This window comes from Phyllopteryx taeniolatus, chromosome 2 (assembly GCF_024500385.1).
Source record: "Phyllopteryx taeniolatus isolate TA_2022b chromosome 2, UOR_Ptae_1.2, whole genome shotgun sequence".
Classification (NCBI taxonomy): Eukaryota; Metazoa; Chordata; class Actinopteri; order Syngnathiformes; family Syngnathidae; genus Phyllopteryx; species Phyllopteryx taeniolatus.
The window spans coordinates 30,675,904-30,695,566 of record NC_084503.1 but is presented as its reverse complement, the minus strand read 5'-3'; the positions used below and the strand labels follow the sequence as shown (position 1 = coordinate 30,695,566).

The window sequence follows — 19,663 nt, the reverse complement described above, 5'->3', positions numbered from 1 at the left end:
ACTAGGCCACTCCAAAGTCTTCATTTTGTTTTTCTTCAGCCATTCAGAGGTGGACTTGCTGGTGTGTTTTGGATCATTATCTTGCTGCAAAGCCCAAGTTCATCATTTCAGCTTGAGGTCACGAACAGATGAACATTCTCCTTCAGGATTTTTTGGTAGACAGCAGAATTCATGCTTCCATTTATCACAGCAAGTCTTCCAGATCCTGAAGTAGCTAAACATCTCCAGACCATCACACTACCCCCACCATATTTTACTGTTGGTATGATGTTCTTTTTCTGAAATGCAGTGTTACTTTTACCTCAGATGTAATGTGACACACACTTTCAAAAAAGTTCAACTTTTGTCTCGTCAGGACACACAGTATTTTCCCAAATGTCCTAGGGATCATCAAGATGTCTTCTGGAAAAATTGAGATGAGCCTTAATGTTCTTTGTGCTCAGCAGTGGTTTTCGTCTTGGAACTCTGCCATGCAGGCTATTTTTGCCCGGTCTCTTTCTTATGATGGTGGTCATGAACACAGACCTTAACTGAGGCAAGTGACAATTGCAGTTCTTTGGATGTTGTTGTGGGATCGTTTGTGAGCCCTTGGATTAGTCGTCGCTGCGCTCTTGGGGTAATTTTGGTCGGCCAGCCACTCCTGGGAAGGTTGAGCACTGTTCTATGTTTTCGCCATTTGTCTGTAATGGCTCTTACTGTGGTTCGCTGGAGTCCCAAAGCCTTAGAAATGGCTTTAGAACCTTTTCCACACTGATAGATCTCTCTTACTTTCTTTCTCATTTGTTCCTGAATTTCTTGAGATCTCGGCATGATGTCTAGCTTTTGAGGATTAGTCTACTTCCTATTTAAGTCCTATTTAAGTGATTTCTTGATTGAGAACAGGTGTTGCAGTATAATGCTTGGGTATGGTTAGAGATCTTGAACTCAAGTATGATAAACCACAATTATGTTTGAACGGGGGGCAATCACTTTTTCACACAGGGCCATGTAGGTTTGGATTTTTTTTTCTCCCTTAATAAAAAAACATTTAAAAACTGTGTTTTGTGTTTACTCGTGTTGTCTTTGACGAATATTTAAATTTGTTTGATGACGGGAAACATTTAAGTGTGACAAACTTCCCCCCCAAAAAAATAAATCAGGAAGGGGCAAACACTTTTTCACACAACTGTACACACACACACACTGAATGGACATTGAGTATACTCAAAATGTATGACGTGTTAAATGAGGCTGTTGTTGCGATATATTGGTGCTAAACAGCCGAATTGAATTCCTTCTCAATTTACCATGCCAAGATTTTTGCAACAGTTAATTAAGAGACCACTTTAAGGCACTGCGTAAAATTAGGCTTCCATTCAATATACATTTTAATGGATTCCATGATGACGGAGTGGAGTGGAAAGTCAAACAAATAGTTGGACAACTGTAGCAGACGGAAACATTGTCTGCAAGTTAATATTGATGGAGGGGGAAGCATAAATTAAACTGTGTGTCACTGTTCAAGGGGACACACAAAAAATGATGGAGAGATGCACATGGAAAGATTTCAAAGTGACCCTGGTGGAGTTCTTTGTTCAGAGAAAGAATATGAAAAAATATAACATTTAACAGTGCTTTTGATTTTTTTGGTACTTTTATATTTGGTTTATCCAATGCTTCCCAGTTGGATAGTCAAGTCATTAGTCACTAGGGCGCTGTATTTATACAAAAAGCAAAGAAAAAGACAAAAAGTTTGTTTGGTCAAAACTGTTTCAACATCTCACCATCAAATGGTTTCTCCCTGATAAATAATCCGATGTTGTATACATTAACAATTCAATACTTCTCTTTAAATGCCACCATAGACTTCAGCTTTACAGATGCCATGTCTGCTAAAGACATCTACCGCAACACATGGCGGTATCAGTCAAAGTAATACTAATAAAAGACACCTAGTAATGAGCAGATTTGTTGAAGCGGACAATGCACCACTATATTGAAGCATGTCGTTAATGAGAGTGGAGGCCGTTATTTGTGGAAATTGAGTAGTCTTGTGAAATAAATCCAGCTTCAAACGACAAAATCATGTTGAGTCTAATGGCTTCTTCACCTGACTTAACTCAAGCACAATAGTAAATACATTGCAAATGTGGAATTTTCTCTTTTAGGTGGTTCGAGCCATTTGTCATTCAGTGGCTCGATGAGAATGAGGATGTGGCCATGGATTTTCTCAATGGCGCTCTGGAAAGGGACAAGAAAGATGGCGTGAGTATTAAAAAAAAAAAAAAGGATAAAAAGGCTCCTGTTAGTTCACAATGTGTTCCTTGCTTTATTTAAATGGGCCATGGACAGCCCGCTAAGAAAAATTCTGCTTCTCCAGGAGAGAGAGTGTTTCAGATAAAAAGGAATTTCACACAGACAAGAGGCAGTCTTCGCTTTGCCTCGGGTCACGCACAAGACAAGACTATGAATGGAACTTAATAAAACAAACTGATTTCAAGGCGAAAGAAAAAGGAGCTAGCGGTATATTAAAGAATGAGAACAATGAAGAAATTAGTTTGCCTTCTGGCACCCTTTTTTACATATGGATCTGTGTATATTTAATTTAAATACAATTTAACAAAATAGTTGTTTTCTTGTCAAACCTTTCGTTATCTTTCAAAGCTCACAAATACAATACATCACCTTTGTGTCAGTCACTATTGCAAAAAGATTTCAATGTAAAATTCAAATATGAACTTATCAATTTAAAGTTATCTAATTGTGTATTTATAATATTTCATTTAGGATGCATAATATTTGTTTTATGTTTGTAAATAATTGCAATTATTATTTAAAGTTCATGTTCAAAGTCACCTAATTAAAGGTACAACATTGTTCCCTTCAAGAGTCGCCAATTTTGGACCAATACTCATTACAGCTCCTCTTTTCATTGTAACCATGGCAACCAAACCAAAGACTGCGCTTCTCAAAAACTACTGTATATATTTTAAAGGCTCTTTATTTTTATGGGCATATCAGAACAGGTCACACTTTCTAAATTGCACCTTAAATCTATGGCTTTATGTTAATTATCAATGGATGCATAAAAACTGACCTATAAAAGTCAATTTCTGCTTTTGGATTGAGGATTTACTAGATCTACCTGAAGCAATACTATTTTTATTTTATTTTTTTGTCTCCACAGTTCCAGCAGACGTCCGACCATGCCCTCTTCTCCTGTTCGGTGGTGGATGTGTTCACGCAACTCAACCAGAGCTTTGAGATCATCAAGAAGCTGGAGTGTCCGAACCCCCAGGCTCTGGCTCACTTCATGTGCCGCTTTGCCAAGGTCAGGTGGTTTTGTGCCATTTAATCCGTTTGGATTTTGAAACCGTTTTTCTAAAATGAAGTAGACATAACGTGTTGCATGGTCAAACTGTGCAGTCATAAAACCTTTTTTTAACTGTACAGGTCGTGTTTAAAGTAACATTTTAAGGGTTTTAACGTGAAGGCGACAGCCATACGACTCAAGCATTCCTTTTTTTAAAACTCCTCACGCAAATGTAAAAAGGTAAAAAGGAAAAAAGAACACTACCCTAACTGGGATTAGATTAAGCAATGTGTACAATGACGCTTTGAATGTTATTCTGCTTACTTCAGATTAGTTCCTGTCTCCTTCTCCTTCTCAATGATTTAAAAGTTTTTTTTGTTTTGATTGAAAAAGTGAAACTATTATAGATTTAGTAAACACATGGAAAGACTCCTCTCCATGTGTTTCAGATTCAGTTTCAAAAAGGTTTCAAAGGCCAATTCCTACCCAATTTCTACATTAAAAATCAGTTTGGTTTGTTTCTTATGTAATCTGTTGTTATCTAATTTCTTGAGACGGTGAATATTGGATTATCATTAGAAGAAAAAGAAGAATCACCTTTATTGTCATGAACATGCATGCATGCACACGAAATTTGTTCTCTGCATTTTACCCAACACAGTGGACACACACAGCTGTTGGTGGAGCACACTGGAGCAGGGGGCAACAGTTCGGGGTATCAGTGTCTTGCTCAAGGACAGCCATCACAATTTTAAATAGGGTTGGGCATTGAGAATCGAAAACCGATTGGAACCGGGACTAATGTTCCGGTTCTCCCGGAACCGTTAAAAAAAAAAAAAAAAAAAGTCGGTTCCCATAAGTGTCGAAAAACAACGAAGAAGCGGCGTAAACCAACGAAGAAGAACACGCACAATGACGTGCTTGTGCCTAACGGTGGTGGCGGCGAGTGTGTCTTAACTTTGTTAAAATGAATGACCAGTCGCCTCAGTGCAACACTTGGAATAAGATTATATTGTGCAAAGGAGGCTTTCACGGTGTGTAGCGTCTGACGCGCTCCGAGGCTCAGCCTGCACCGCACGGAGCTTCGGTGAAGCTCAGTCAACTGGGTGAGTTAAACAATAAAATTCGTCTATGTAAACATTGAGACGACTGATAAGGTAAACGGTTGGTTGCACTTTTGCACTGATGTTTTTTAGCGCTTATTTTAGTTGTCAAACCAACATAAGAGAGAAAAAAAAAAAAACTTACCATTGGGCTAAAAGTTCACCGTGGCAACTTTACATCACAATGAAGTGGGACAAAATTCACATAAACGTCTCACTGTATCACAAACACTAACCTTGTGCCTCATCGGTGGGTAAGGAAGGGAATCAGCGTTTTATAGTATTTGATTCTATCCATAAAAAAAATTAAAAATAAAATAAAAATAAAAAAATCACCGGTGCCGTGTGAAGTTACTTTTCGTGCCAAAATGCTGAGTTCCGTGCGTACCCTTCAAAATAAAAGGCTACAAGCTTAAAACAGGAAGTCAAGTTAAAACTTGCACATGTAAACCATTTGACGTAATGAAACAGTCCCAAATAAGTATTTTGACAATGCTATATTTAACTGTTAGCTGAAACATTAATTAATTAATATTAAGTCAATTGGGTTAGTTCCACACACATTGCCTTTTAGTTCATAGGTTTGATACTGATACTGGTTATAAAGAACCACAAGTCAAATGTTCATTTTAATCAAAGCTGCGGGCTGCTAAGAAAATGGATATTTATAATTTGGACACCCTTTATTTAAAGCATGCAAACTTTTTTGACCCAACCCCCTAAAAGAATCGGAATCGAGAATCGTTTGGAACCGGAATCGAAATAAGGAACCGGAATCGCTCAAATTTAAACGATGCCCAACCCTAATTTTAAATAAATAAATAATAATAAAATACACACACTGTGTGTAGTGAATCTATATAATGAGTTCCACTTTTTGAATTGAGCTACTGAAAAAAATGTTTTCATTTCAATGATATTAAATTCAATTCATAAAATAAGAAAATCAAAACAATTATTTGATGCTCGCTGAATTCAGGTCCTGTCAGATTTGCTGAGGTCTTAAAGGACGTCATGGTCAACAACAGTCCATGTTTTGAAATTAATATTGTGAAAAGAGCAAAGAAAAAGCAAAACCAACACCAAAAGTTATTCCTTTTTCAGGATTCCAAATTCCTTTGAATGTGATTCCGCTTACTTCACGTTACCTTCGGCGTCTCTCTCTTCCTGTCTCATTCTTCTGTGATGCAAAAAAAAGCCAAAGAAAAAGCAAAACAATTTCTTGATGCTCGCTGAACCAGTGAGAATTGCGGTGGTGTCCTTCACTAAAACAGTCCATCTTTTGAAATAAATGATAAGTAAAAGACCCCCCAAAAAGCAAAACACACACCAGGTTTTCTTAAAAAACAAAACAGAAAAAAAAAGAAAAAAAAATAAACAACCGAAACAAAAATATTGAGGCATAGTCACCCCAAACAGCGTGTGTTATGTATGGATAGTCAACTTTAGATGTTTCATTGAAATAAAAGTATGAAAAAAAAGCCTTATTACGGTAGCGTGCAGTGATAAAAAAAATTTCCTCATTGTTTTGTGCAGTAAAAACTGTCTGTGTTGAGCTTTCATGCTATTTGGCCACGTTGCTTGTACTGTATTTTTCCGATACATTCCTGTGATTCATTAACAGCAATGGCAAAGAATTGTATTTACAACACTGATTCTCTCTCTCCCTCCTCCCATGCAGACCATCAATAAGGTTCTTCTTCAGTATGCCGCAATCATTTCCAAGGACTTCCCTTTGTATTTGAACAAGGAGAATGTGGTAAGTGCATTCTATTGCATGCAAATACACGATAAGGACTTTGTTGTCGTTTTTTCTTTTTTTTAAGATAAATATTTAAAGTCCCCTCCCGCCCGAAGATAGCTGGGATAGGCTCGAGCAGCCCGCGACCCTAGTGAGGATCAGCGGTAATGGAAATGGATGGATATTTTAAGTCCATCCAGTAGATACTTTAACAGGAAATGGAAGTGTTCTCAGCTGAGTCCAGCACTGTGGGCTGTAATGCACTTTGAAGTGTAATTACTCATCTCGCAGCCCGAAGTCGTCATATTTTCTGGTCTTTCTATCGGATGTTTAATGTGACAGATGACCAAACACTCAACTCGGGGCCCCTCAGAGCACCTTAATTACCCCCAACGGTATTTGCAGTGGTAGTGAAATATGACGCAAAGGGTTCCAGAGGAAGCAATTGATGTATTTCTGTATGTTATGACTCAGGAGAAAACACTTATCCTGCTCGACAAATGGATGACAAAAAAAAAAAAGAAATTGTAAAAAGGCTTCTGAGTCACGCAGTGGCAGTAATGCATCAAATAAAATGCAATCATTAGAATGTTTGTTTTCCGTGCATTGTGAAGCAGAGCTTATAAAAGCAGAGATGCAATTAGATGACTCAAAGATACTTTGTAGAATTGTAGCAGCAGGTTAATAAATTTCATAAACAAAAAGACAAGCTTAGCAAACACATATAGAATCAGTCAACCTGTAATAGGAACAGTGCGTAGGATACCCAATGAAGATTTAAAGATCTGATTTATAGAGGAACCACTTTTTCAACTTGATGCTATAATATTAATATTCACAAACTATACACTTTCAAAATTATGCTACAGTGCAGTCATTTGTGTGGGTGTGTTAGGGAAGACGTTTGCAGAGCTACACTGTTGGAAAAGAAAATGAGACTTTTGTCTGATACAAGGGGTCCTCGGTTTCAGTATTGATGCCTTTTCAAATTTGGCAATGCAGAAGTAAGCCAGAACAAATGCAAATGTAACAAGCCACATTACTCTAGACACATAGGGCCTGATCTACTTAGATGCCAAATAGTGGGCGCATGTTCATTCTCTCAAACAGACTGTGCAGGTAGCGCTGATGGCTTTCACCATGGAACATTTCGGAAAGCACCGCAAGCGCAAAATAAAGTTTGAAGTGATTGAACTGAAAGTGTAAATGGAATGCAAACATTACTGCATTACAGAAAAGAAATTCATCGCTCTGATAATTTTGGTGAAGCTGCAAAAAAGCCGGATTTTTGTAAAAGTATGACCCCTAGTACTTTTGCTAATACGACCAGTCACCATATACAGGGCATCCTCAGTTTACAACCGTTCCGACACACCATCTTTCCAAGTTAGTGGCTATGGATCGTTCCAATGTACAAATTAGAGTTATGTCGCCCCTGTAGGAATGGAATTCTGTAGTAAGTGTCTATTGTGCTGTTATGAGAAGGAAAAAAATTACAGTGATCTGAACCTCATGAACCATGCTATGACGATTACAGACAAGAACTCTTAAAAGGATAGGTGAGCAGAGAACGAAGCAAGTACAGGCGATTGAGGCAGCCAATGCGGTGAAAATTTATTACAACTCAGTAACTTAGGCCCCGAGTACTTTTACTACAACTACTGTATGTATTATTTATGCTTTTGAAATTGAACACTCCCACTTACCCCAATGCTGCCCCACGTAGATAAAAAAAAATCACATATATTGATCAGTTTTGATTGACACAGACATGTATTAATAGAACAATAATAATGTTGGTTGTGTTTTCCAATAATGTATACCTTTAGATACTGCAGGTAAATAATGTATACTGGATTTTAAAAAATCCTCACATGAAATTACAGCTACAATCATATTAATTATCAACATTTTGTTAAATTTATAATATCTACTTTAAGTTATGATTGGTTATTCTCCAATACGAGGGATTGGAAGCAATTTAACAAAGTAAAAAGTAAAGTAAAAAAAAAAGCAACTTTCCAATCATTAAAGTCAAAGGGTTAAATCCATTTGTGTGTAAATGAGTCAAGAGACCCATTTTACACATTTCATCTGTCACTATGACATTAGGTTCCTGTATCAGTGGACAGTTCCAAAACATTTCTCATACCAGCAATAGTTAAGGAACACATTCTGTTTCTGAAAACTCTCCAATCCCTTTATTCACTCTCTAATCAACCAATGCAAATTTGCTCATAAATTCAAATGAAGAGGAAGTCATTATGTATGTACTCTATGTTCTCCCTATTTCCTTTTAGAGGTTTGAAAGGCACCAATCCCGCTCCTGTGTGGTTCACACAATCTCAGCACTATCCATGACCACTATCCTCATTTTTATAAACACAGAGGATGAATTTCCTACTATTTGGGACAGATAATGCACATCATGTTTGCCTGACTAAAAACTGAGAAGAATTACTGGCAGGCCAGCATAAAAAGCGTCGTGATTAATGTTAATCATCTGTTAAATGTTTTGTTGCCGAAAAATCGATAATGTCCGACATATTCAGCGCAGGCATTCCTCTCCCAGTAGTATTATGTTCCTCCGCTGACTGACAATGTTGTGTAGACGCCTCACATCTCTTGTATAGATGATGTGCCAGGAAATCCAAACTGATGGATGTTTGAGATCCCTGTGATTTTTTTTTTTTTCTTTTGTTGACGTTTTTGCAATGTATTTTCCATTTTATGAGTGAGTCGAAACCTCACATGCTGCTTCCACGCAATGGCTGCTGTCATTTATTTTTGCAAGACATGATCATTAAATATGTATTGTGTGCTGATGCCCATTTGTTTTCCACACCTTTTGACAGCCCTGCATTCTTCTCAACAACATTCAGCAACTCAGAGTCCAGTTGGAGAAGATGTTCGAGTCCATGGGAGGCAAACAGGTCTGTCTCATTTAGCCTCCCCCCTCCCCCTTTAGAATGAAATATAAGGACAAGCCGCAATGGTTGGTTGTGATTACCCTGATACCTTGCAGCGATTTCTTGCCTTTCTCAGTGACAATTGATAAGGTTTGCTATCAGTTAGCAACTGAGGCTTAAACTCCACATCCTCACACCGGTGCTCAGCCTGAGAAAATAAGCGCTAGGTCGTGATTATGTAAATTATAATTTCATGTGACATTTATTGTAAGTGAAAAGGCATTGACCCTGATAGTGTTGTGCAGTAATCCCTCCCTCATTTTCCCATGTACCAGTCATGTTGACTAATCTGCCTTGTCAGTTTGCTAAAATTGTATTTCCGACTTTCATCTCTACTTGCCACCTTAAACCTTCAACCTGCTCTTTGCTTAACCCACTTTTTGCCATTTGCCATGCCTGGTTCTCTGTCATTGTGGTCAATGTACAGCTTTTTCAACACAATAGACCCTGGATGAAATCTGGGTTCAGGGTACTCCTCTTAAGAGTTCCCGGGTGTCTGAAGTGGGATGGTTAGCCAATTAGAAAAACTCTTTGGACAAGGGTGCAATAGACCTGTTCACCTTCAGATGGAGAAGCTACTGTGACAGAGCATACCACCACTACAGTAGTGTATACGATCTGGCTACCATGTCAAAGACTCTAACTCGATCATTTCCCCCAGTTTTGCGTGTATTACCTTGTTGTCTATGCCACTATGTCAGTTTACTGGTATTTAATTTCACAATAGGACCCTTGGGACAGGAGACCCATGTGTGATGGAACTGGAATATTCTGTAGGTGAGGCCCTAGGATGACTGGAATGGGGGCACCTGGGACGTACATGGGCCCACCTCTGGAATGGGGATCTATTTCTGAATCTTAACTCGACATGCAAACTCAACCCTGGCTACCCTACCTGCCACTGATCCCACCTGTGCAGCAGCATTTCTTCACTACAACTGTGTACGCTATCCGGCCACCAAGTCAAGGCTCTTTGGTGTTGTCGTCAGTGTACTGTTTTTAGTTGTTGTTTTTTTCAACCCAATGAAGTTGAAATTCTGCGGAAAATTGGTGTCAGAAGTGAGATGGTAAACAGTGAGGCCTTCCATAATTTGGAACAATCTTTGGGACAAGTCACCAATTGATGGGTGAATCACTGGATTAATTGGAATGGGGCACCTGTTGGGATATAGACCTGCCTCCAGAAATGGGAACCTGTGTGACAGAGTATCTCATCACTTTAGTTGTGGTGCTTTGATCAGTTCCCTTAATTTTCCATGTTGCTGTCTTGTAGACTAATCCGCCATCCCCATTCGGTCATATCGCAACTTCAACAAGTTTATTAACCAAATAGGGTTCAAATCCAGGTTGATAAATGATATCAGAATCACCATACCATGTTTGTAGGAACCTTGTGATAGGTAACACCCTGTCGATAGACAACCGAATTGGTGAGATGTGTGGAGCCTCCAAAAGTGGGAGCGAGTGTGACGCAGAACGCGGCATGCAGGTTTTGCAACTCAATCAACTGGGACTCTTAAAGTTCACTTAAGATAAATCCTTTAAATGTGTGTAACACACTGTCGTTTCACTGCCGACCCTGGAGATGCAGCCCCGGTGTTTTTTTTTTTTTTCTGACTTAAGTGCATGTTTCTCTATAAATTTCTAACACCTTGTCTCGCCTTGCATTTTGTCTCTTGTGGTAATACCCCCCATTCCTGATACCCCTCTTTCCAATACCCCCTTCCCTTCTTCCCAATTTCCTCTGTGCTCTCTCTCCAGGAGGAGGGGGTTGTGTCCTTCTGTAAGGTGTGTGTAATAGGACCCGCCAACTGCCCTTTCCCGCCATTTAGTGAATGTCAAAAAGCACGAACGCGAGCCCCCTCTCCCCGCCACCCCTCATGCGCTTTTTTTTCACGCCACCCCACCCCTCTACTCCAAATCCCTTCCAGCAGCATGTGCCACGGAGCAGACGGAATCTGAATTGCCCATCACCCCTCAGGACAGGCTGTTCGAGCTCACCATCACCGGCACTGTAGGGATAGTGCCTCAAAAAACATGCGTTACCATGTTTGTAATTTTAGCTTGCTTCTTGGTCCTCTCTCTGCCAATCTTTTAACCATTGCTAATATATAAATGTGTCATTATAGCTTGTTTGCCCGCCTCACACACATATCCCCCTTTTGAGTTAGACTGGTTGTGGTTTGGATCAGGTCATCCAGGCTGCAGACACAAATGTTCATGTTACGGTTACAAGAGCATGACAAACATCCACATCGCAACTTTCCGTTGCTGGCAATGGTGCGGCGAGCAGCTTGTGACATGGTTCCCTCCAAAGCATTTACTGCTGGTGTATTAATGACTCATGAGGTCTTTGTTGTGTGTTCCAGTGTTGCCCGACACCCGGGTTTTTCTTAGGGAATGCAATTTGCAACTTCGGCATATTGTTGACAGTTCTCCATTAGGTTTTCCTCTGCAAAGACAACGATTCATTACAGAATTATTCTCGGTTTGCAATTAACTTGGGTGCCAAACATAAGTGCCAATATACGTAATTACCCAGAGTATTACTGCACTATCAATAAACATCACAATACCGGCCTTTATTTATGCTAGAGTGACATCACACAGGCAGCACGGTGGACGATTGGTTAGAGCGTCAGCCTCACAGTTCTGAGGACCGGGGTTCAATCCCCACATGGAGTTTGCATGTTCTCCCCGTGCCTGCGTGGGTTTTCTCCGGGCACTCCGGTTTCCTCCCACATCCCAAAAACATGCATGGTAGGTTAATTGAAGACTCTAAGTTGCCCGTAGGTGTGAATGTGAGTGCGAATTGTATGTGCCCTGCAATTGGCTGTTCAGGGTGTACCCCACCTCCTGCCCGATGATAGCTGGGATAGGCTCCAGCACTCCTGCAACCCTAGTGAGGAGAAGCGGCTCAGAAAATGGATGGGTAGATGGATGACATCGCACATTTGTTTCAGTCTTGATTGTTCCCAATTTGGTAGGTTGTGTCTCATTTTATACAGTTGTTTATCAACCCCTTATTTACTCGTTAACTGGGTTCAGAAGGGCTTCTCACGAGCGAGTGTTGAAACAGGCAAATGAAAGCAAAGCTGGCTTTCTGTTGATAGGCTCTAAGCCAGAGGAGAGTTTATTCACTCTGACGGTGACTACCACAATCAATTCGTAACTTCTTTTTAATTAACTTTGTTTACTAGGATCTGGTAGAAAAATCTGATGTTTCGGATTTGTATAAGGATGCGGTACTTTGTGGTACAGTATTTAACAGTCACTTAACCTTTTTCCTAATAACCTTTGGGATTCCCCTAATCGCCCATGTACCAAAAAAATATTCAAGAAAACTACAATTTTACTCACCTTGAATGTGATCCTTTTTTTTTTTTTTTTTTTTTTTTAATAAATAGTACTTTATCTGAAACTTGACATTTCACAGGACTAAGAATTACTATTGTTCCTTGAAAAAGCTGAGATAGAGCAGGCTACAGAGACATGACTTGCCGATGATATGGAAAGGTCCGTGACTACCTCTCAAAAGACGGAGTTACGGACAAGATCTCATCTTTGCCTGGAGCTTCAGTGACCATTTGAAGTCAGAATTGAATTTTCAGATCCCAAGGTACGACTGCGATCTTTGGTATTGAACAGCGAGCTTGTATTTTTCTCACTGATATTCCCATTCAAGTGAGAGTTCTCAAAAAAGGGAGGAAAAACAAAAAAAACAATTGCAGAGACTGCTGGACAACAGATTAGAGGTCAGGCAAAACCGTTCGCCAGGCCAATGAGACTGATGCTTCTTCTCTGCTATCACTTAAACAGAGCCTTCACTTTACTGTAAAGTAAAAAGTCCAACATTCGCGCAATTTTCTTTGTGACAGAAAAATCTTTCATGCTTCAATGTGTTGTGCTGAGGTGACAGCAGTATGAATGCATCTATAAGTAAGCACACAAACACATGAATCAGTGATGCTCGTGCAGATAGAGGTATGTCAACAGACCAAGGCAACCAAATCATTTCTAGATGACATGCACTCATATAGCACAAAAGTAAATTTTTCTTAGCGAGGAAAAATGAGGACAATAACCACACATATACCATACTCACTTACTTCCACAGTTAATGTATGAAAAACACCACCACCATGTGTTATACCAAATGTTTTTCATATTAAAATCAGAGTTCTGACATATTTTCAAGGATAAAAGTGTAAACATTGTTTTTTTAATATAAATAAAATATAATCAAATGTGATGACTGTTTTTTTCTTCATCTATATGAAAGAAACAGTATGAAGTACCAAGACGAATGATATTGACCATTATTGGGTTTCTGGGTTTCCTCAAATAGTGGTCATTGCTTCAACAGACACTGCACCCCAATTAATGGAAAAAACATAATAAAATAAACAAACACCTGACCTTATGTAGATGCCACTTTAAGAAAATTAACAGTTGGTGCTACGGGAAGGCTGTAGACTTCATTACAGCACCAAACACCCTTCACACGTGGCATCTGTTTAGCTGACTTTGAGGATTGAGATTAAAAAGAAAGTGCTGCTGTAGGAAGGGCCACCTTACCCCTAATAAATTAATAAAGGCCTGGGACGCTCTACAGTTTAGTGTCTGTGTCTCTGGTACACTCATACCGCAATAACATTTTCTTTAAAAGCATTTTTATAAATTAATTGCAATGTTTAAATGCATGCTGGAAAATGTCATACCATAGTTACATTCTAGAGAGGACCCACTGGTAAAATCTTTCCAAATTCATTTCAAGGCCGAAGACCAACATCTGCTACTCGTGACCGTGCAGCAAATGTATGGCTGGGACGCTGCAGGCATCAAATCTGAAATAAAAACCGATAACATCTGACAGTGTAATAATGTTAATTAATGCTAAAATAAAATTTAATCATCTTGTTTTTGTTTACCCTGCTAATCATCCTGGTAGGGGGTCAGTACTGATAGGTCAAAATCTTGTTCCTTTCAAGCAACTGCACATCAAATCTGTCACCATTTCAGTCAATGTAAATCAGTGCATCATTCGGTATCCCCTGCGATAAACGGGGGTTCACTGTAATGCATAAAGCCGATTACAATAACGCCCTTGATATAATATGGCTGATGGATCATGTTCTCCCCGTGCCTGCGTGGGTTTTCTCTGGGCACTTCGGTTTCCTCCCACATCCCAAAAACATGCATTAATTGGAGAAATTGCCCGTAGGTGTGACTGTGAGTGCGAATGGTTGTTTGTTTGTATTTGCCCTGCGATTGCCTGGCAACCAGTACAGGGTGTACCCCGCCTCCTGCCCGATGATCGCTGAGATAGGCTGCAGCACGCCTGCGACCCTAGTGAGGAGAAGCGGCTCAGAAAATGGATGGATGGATGCATCATTTGGTGAATCATGGTGGTCGTGGTCTGGAATGATTGTGGGCTATGCGGGGAATATATATATATATATATATATATATATATATACACACACACACACACAGACTGTATACACACTCATTTTTTTGTATATACACACAAATTTGCTTTGTTTTTTTTTAAACCCCAATATTTTTGACTGAACAGAGATTAACTGCCAATAAGTGTTTTCAGGGTTGGTTCCCCCCCCAAAAAGAAAAACAGAAAGAAAAGAGAAATAAGATTTGAAAAAATATATATATATTTTTTAAATCCACGAATAGCTGAATCAATGAGTGCCAAACCACAAGTATGCAGGGGTCCACTGTATTAGTAATATTGCTGCTTGTCACAAAATGTGCCTAATTAAATATTCAAATCTAATTGAAGCATGTGGCCAGTTTCTCCATTTTGTGTTTCTGATCTGGTAATCCATCCATTTTCCATACTGCTTATCCTCACTAGGGTCGCGGGTCCCTTATCCCAACTATCTTCAGGCGAGAGGCGGGGTACACCCCAAGCTGGTTGCCAGCCAATCGCAGGGCACAGAAACAAACAACCATTCGCAGTCACATTCACACCTACGGGCAATTTAGAGTCTTCAATTGACCTACGATGCATGTTTTTGAGATGTGGTAGGACACCAGAGTACCCGGAAAAAAACCACGCAGGCAAGGGGAGAACATGCAAGCCCCACACTGCCCGGATTTGAACCCGGGTCCTCAGAACTGTGATGCAGATGTGTTAATCAGTCGTCCGCCATGACGCCCTGATCTGGTAATCAAATAAAAAAAATAAGTCATGTTCTATTCATTTATTTATTTAACTTGGAAAGAACAAATAATGTACAGACAAATGTAAGGTACCGTGTTTTCATGACCATAGGGCGCACCGTATTAAATGGCGCCGTCTCAGTTACGGGTCTATTTCTGTATTTAATGGATACATAAGGCGCACCGTATTATTGGGCATGGTAAAACATACGCTAGCTTAAAACATACGGTAGCATGCATGCACGCCAAAACAATGTTTTTAAAAAGGCAGCGGGAGCCAAATTGAGTTCGGTTGTACTTTATTGAAGTATTTAACAATGTACTCACGTTATTTTTTGATCAATCCTCATCCACAAATCCATCAAAGTCCTCATGTTCTGTATACAAAATGAACAGCTGGGCAAGTTCTCCATCAAACACACCAGGTTCGAGTCAGTCTCATTGCCGTGCAGCTCCTCAGAAATGATGCCGGCTTTTATGAAAGCTCGAACAACAGTGCAAGCAGACGTTAGCCCAAGCATCCACAATCCATTCACAAATTGTGGCGTAACTCGACCGGCGCTGCCTCCTAGTCTTAGGAAAGCTGTGTTCGCCATTTGTCATCCATCGCTCCCACGCCGCTCGCAACTTCACTTTGAAGTTGTTTACACCAATGTCCAGCGGTTGGAGTTCATTAATCCATTGCTCGAGTTGGTCTTCCAACTCGGGCCACCTCGCCTTGTTTCCGCATTTGTTTTTCTTTTTTTTCCCGCGGAAACTCAGCTTTGTCTTCTTGACTTGGCGAAGCTCGTTTTCCTGCTTCCTCCAATTCGTTGATCTTGAATTCTCTCGCGGCTGCTCGATTCCCATGTTCCTCCGCGTAACGAATAGCTTGCAGTTTAAACTGTGCTTTGTAAGCGTGTCTTCGTAGGTGCCGTTTTCGACTGCGGTCAAGCCAGCCTCCACTCGTAAAGTAGCAGTTAAGCCAGCCGCCCCTAATTTTGTTCATTCTAGGCATTACGGAAATAGGTCGCCAACTCGCAGTGAAATCCACCTTCAAAATAAAAGCTTACCAATAATACGGACGTCAGTGCTCTTCGGTTAAGGAATACAACCAGCAAAGTTAATTTGAATCTTGAGATACATTAAAAAATGCAGTTTATTTGATATCTTAGGGAAAATAAATGGTAAATGGACTGCACCTATATAGCACTTTATCATCACAGTGCCCAAAGCGCTTTACAAAGCCTCACATTCACACACACATTCATAAATCAATGGGCGACTGCTGGCATGCGAGGCGCTGCCAGGCCCACTGGGAGCAAATTAGGGTTCAGTGTCTTGCCGAAGGACACTTCGACATGCGGACAGTCGTAGCAGGGATTTGAACATGTTCTACCTACTGAGCCAAAGCCACCCCAACGTAATCCCATTGGTATCGCAAGACAAGTCCAGATCTGATGAAGATCTGATATTGTATTTCATAATAAAATGTCTTTCGGCTTACCTGGGAACGCCTCGGGATCCCCCCGGAAGAGCTGTATGAAGTGGCTGGGGAGAGGGAAGTCTGGGCGTCCCTGCTAAAGCTACTGCCCCCGCGACCCGACCTCGGATAAGCGGTAGAAAATGGATGGATGGATGCAAGTCTCCGAAAACTAATAAACATCCGTATTATTGGGAAGCTTTTATTTTGAAGGTGGCTTTCGCCGCGAGTTGGCGAATTATTACCATAATGCCTAGTATGAACAAAATTAGGGGCGGCTGGCTTGATTGCTACTTTACGAGTGGAGGCTGGCTTGACCGGCGCTATATACCTACTGGCGGCTTGCCTTTAGCGTCCTCCTTCACGCGCACCCTTCCCCCTTTACGTCCGCATGCTGCCCTCAGTCACGTCCGCCTTCCTCTATATAAGCAGTGTGTCGGCAGGAAATGCTCCCAGTCAGTCAAGCGGAGCGCTCATCACACAACAACATTTATAGATTTTGGAACTCGGTGCACACATAAGGCGTGCCGCATTATAAGGCGCCCCGTCCATTTGGAAGAAAATTTACTACTTTTATGTGCACCTTATGGTCGTGAAAATACGGTAGTCCATACATGAATACACTTAGCCTTTTTTTTCCCTTGATTCCTTACTCTTTCAGCTGTGACTACTGTATGCTATGCTCTAGTGCACACAGCGTTGCCCATGTGGGCGCCTGCTAAGCTGGCTGCTTCTACTTCGCCAACGCCATGTCTTATGGCCGAGCTCGGCTCTGAGCCATGCATTTGTATTCAGAGCGATGCTCGGCACAGATGGCACGCAGAACGAGCGGGAGGCAAACATGTTACCAAACCCCCCTCCCTCTCCTCCACACACACACACACACACACACACCCCTCCTCATTCCAGCCCAGGCATCCTGCAGAGTTGTAAGGTGGTGTGGCAGCTCTGTGGAGTGCGACCATGCAGTAACTGTCCGTCTTCTTCCCCTACCGCGACAGCTGGATGCAGAGGCCAGTGATCTGCTCAAGGAGCTGCAGAACAAACTCAACACCGTGTTGGATGAGCTCAGCAGCGTCTTGGGCTCCAGGTGAGTATTAGCGCAACCTATGTACAAACTTCTCAATCAGACTAATTATGCCACTAATCTACTTTGCATCTCACAGCCGTGCACTCAATTTATAATTGACTCCACTCGTCCTAAACATTTCACATTGAGCAAAAGAAAAAGCTTCCGTGTTGCACTTCTACGGACAGCATTTGTGAGTTAACGACTCCTCAACGTTGCTTTATGGCCTTATGTCCACCAAGCCATATTGTTGAGTTTGGTTCATTACGTTTAGTTTAAAAGGATACACTCTGATCTGGCTTAGATTTCTACTTCAGGGTAGATGAATAGATACAAAAAAGGCAAGTCACTTTGAATCATCCCTTATGTATACTTTGAAATGGGTGGTATTTTTGTTCATTCATCCATTTTCTATAGGAAGGTGCTGGGAAATTATCCAATTTCACTTAACTACTAGCAAAATTACATTTTATTTACTACAAATAATGTATATTTCTTCATATAACTATGCAAGTGACGCATAGAGACAGGCACAACAATCAAACACTCTTCCACTTGATATAGTACAACCTGTGTATCCACCTGTGACCATTCATACAACAGAACAATAGCTTTGTGTTCACATTTTACACTACATCAAATACAGTGCCGTGAAAAAGTATTGGCCTCCTTTTCAAATCCTTATATTTTTGCATAGTTTCCCTGCTTTCCCCACTGTCTTAAAATGGTGACTTCAAAAAACTATACTAACTACTGTTAAATCATGAATTAATTGTGGCTAATCACAATTTTTGGTTAGTTTTCACTCATCACACGCAAGCCTGATAACATACAGAACTTTTCAATCAAAAATCACTGAAACAGAATCTGTCCTGACAAAATGCGTTCTCTACAAAAACATGTTCCTTCCTGAACCACAATGTCATTACACATTCAACGGAAACAGAAGAAAGTACATGTTCCTTTTATATTCCCCAGTTTCAAACCAGTGATCGAGGACTGCGTGAAACAGATGAACCAGGAGCTGGTCCAGATGAAAGGTTCGGCCAAGGGAAGTAATGCTGCCATGGATGCAGAGACTGTCCTCCGGCCTCTTATGGACCTCCTGGATAAAAAGTGGGTAGCATCTGAAGGGGTCTGTTTATCATGTACAGTACAGTAATGTGGTGGCGAATGGTTCACCTCCCTCTCTGCAGACCATTTATATTGATGCTATACTGTACCTCTAAGTCACACTTCACTCAAGCAAGAATGAGAGAAAAAACAAGATTACTATGTGAAAGACGAGCGATTCCTGAAACAGCCATAGAGATTATAAATGGTTCAGCTGAGGTTTAGAAATCTCTCTCAGCCATTGTCAAAGGAGCATTGAGGTCAATGTAATTTTACAGGGGGAATCCTCTTTATGGTATGGAAATCCTAATCCTTTCTCCCGTTTGCACAATATACTGTCACAAATAGGGGTGAGTTCATTTTTGTCCCTCAAGGTAGCGTTCATTGATTGGAATGATACACTTTAGAATTACAGTAAAATTACAGTTGATATGGATACCATCAAATAGCAATTTTGTATTGGAAGTTCATGTGGCAAAGACTCTTTGTAACTTCCACTAAAAAACAGGCTGGACTGAGCTCCTCCCTGACATACTAAGCTGTGAGCCGTATCACTTCATCATACTTCCTTAACACCAATTACCGCTTTCCTATTTAGTGATGGCTAGTGGCTGTGTAGAGTGTTACAGAAAGAGTACAAAAACCATAAATATGAGAACAAAAATGTAAAGGGTGAATTCATGAATAGTGAACTGCAATAAGGTTTACTTCAGATGCGTAAATTCCTCAAA

At 40.5% G+C, this 19,663-nt stretch overlaps 1 protein-coding gene across 3 annotated transcripts in view; it reads left to right on the top strand.

Moving 5' to 3' along the window:
* The window catches only part of LOC133474223 (protein unc-13 homolog C), a 188,892-nt gene that overhangs the window by 140,046 nt on the left and 29,183 nt on the right, over positions 1-19,663 (top strand). For all 3 annotated transcript variants that reach the window (XM_061765689.1, XM_061765688.1, XM_061765687.1), the window contains exons 20-26: positions 2,148-2,244; positions 3,167-3,310; positions 6,077-6,154; positions 8,992-9,069; positions 10,867-10,893; positions 17,752-17,840; positions 18,798-18,935. In XM_061765689.1, the coding sequence (XP_061621673.1) occupies positions 2,148-2,244; positions 3,167-3,310; positions 6,077-6,154; positions 8,992-9,069; positions 10,867-10,893; positions 17,752-17,840; positions 18,798-18,935 (651 nt within the window). The remainder of the gene's footprint in view (positions 1-2,147; positions 2,245-3,166; positions 3,311-6,076; positions 6,155-8,991; positions 9,070-10,866; positions 10,894-17,751; positions 17,841-18,797; positions 18,936-19,663) is intronic.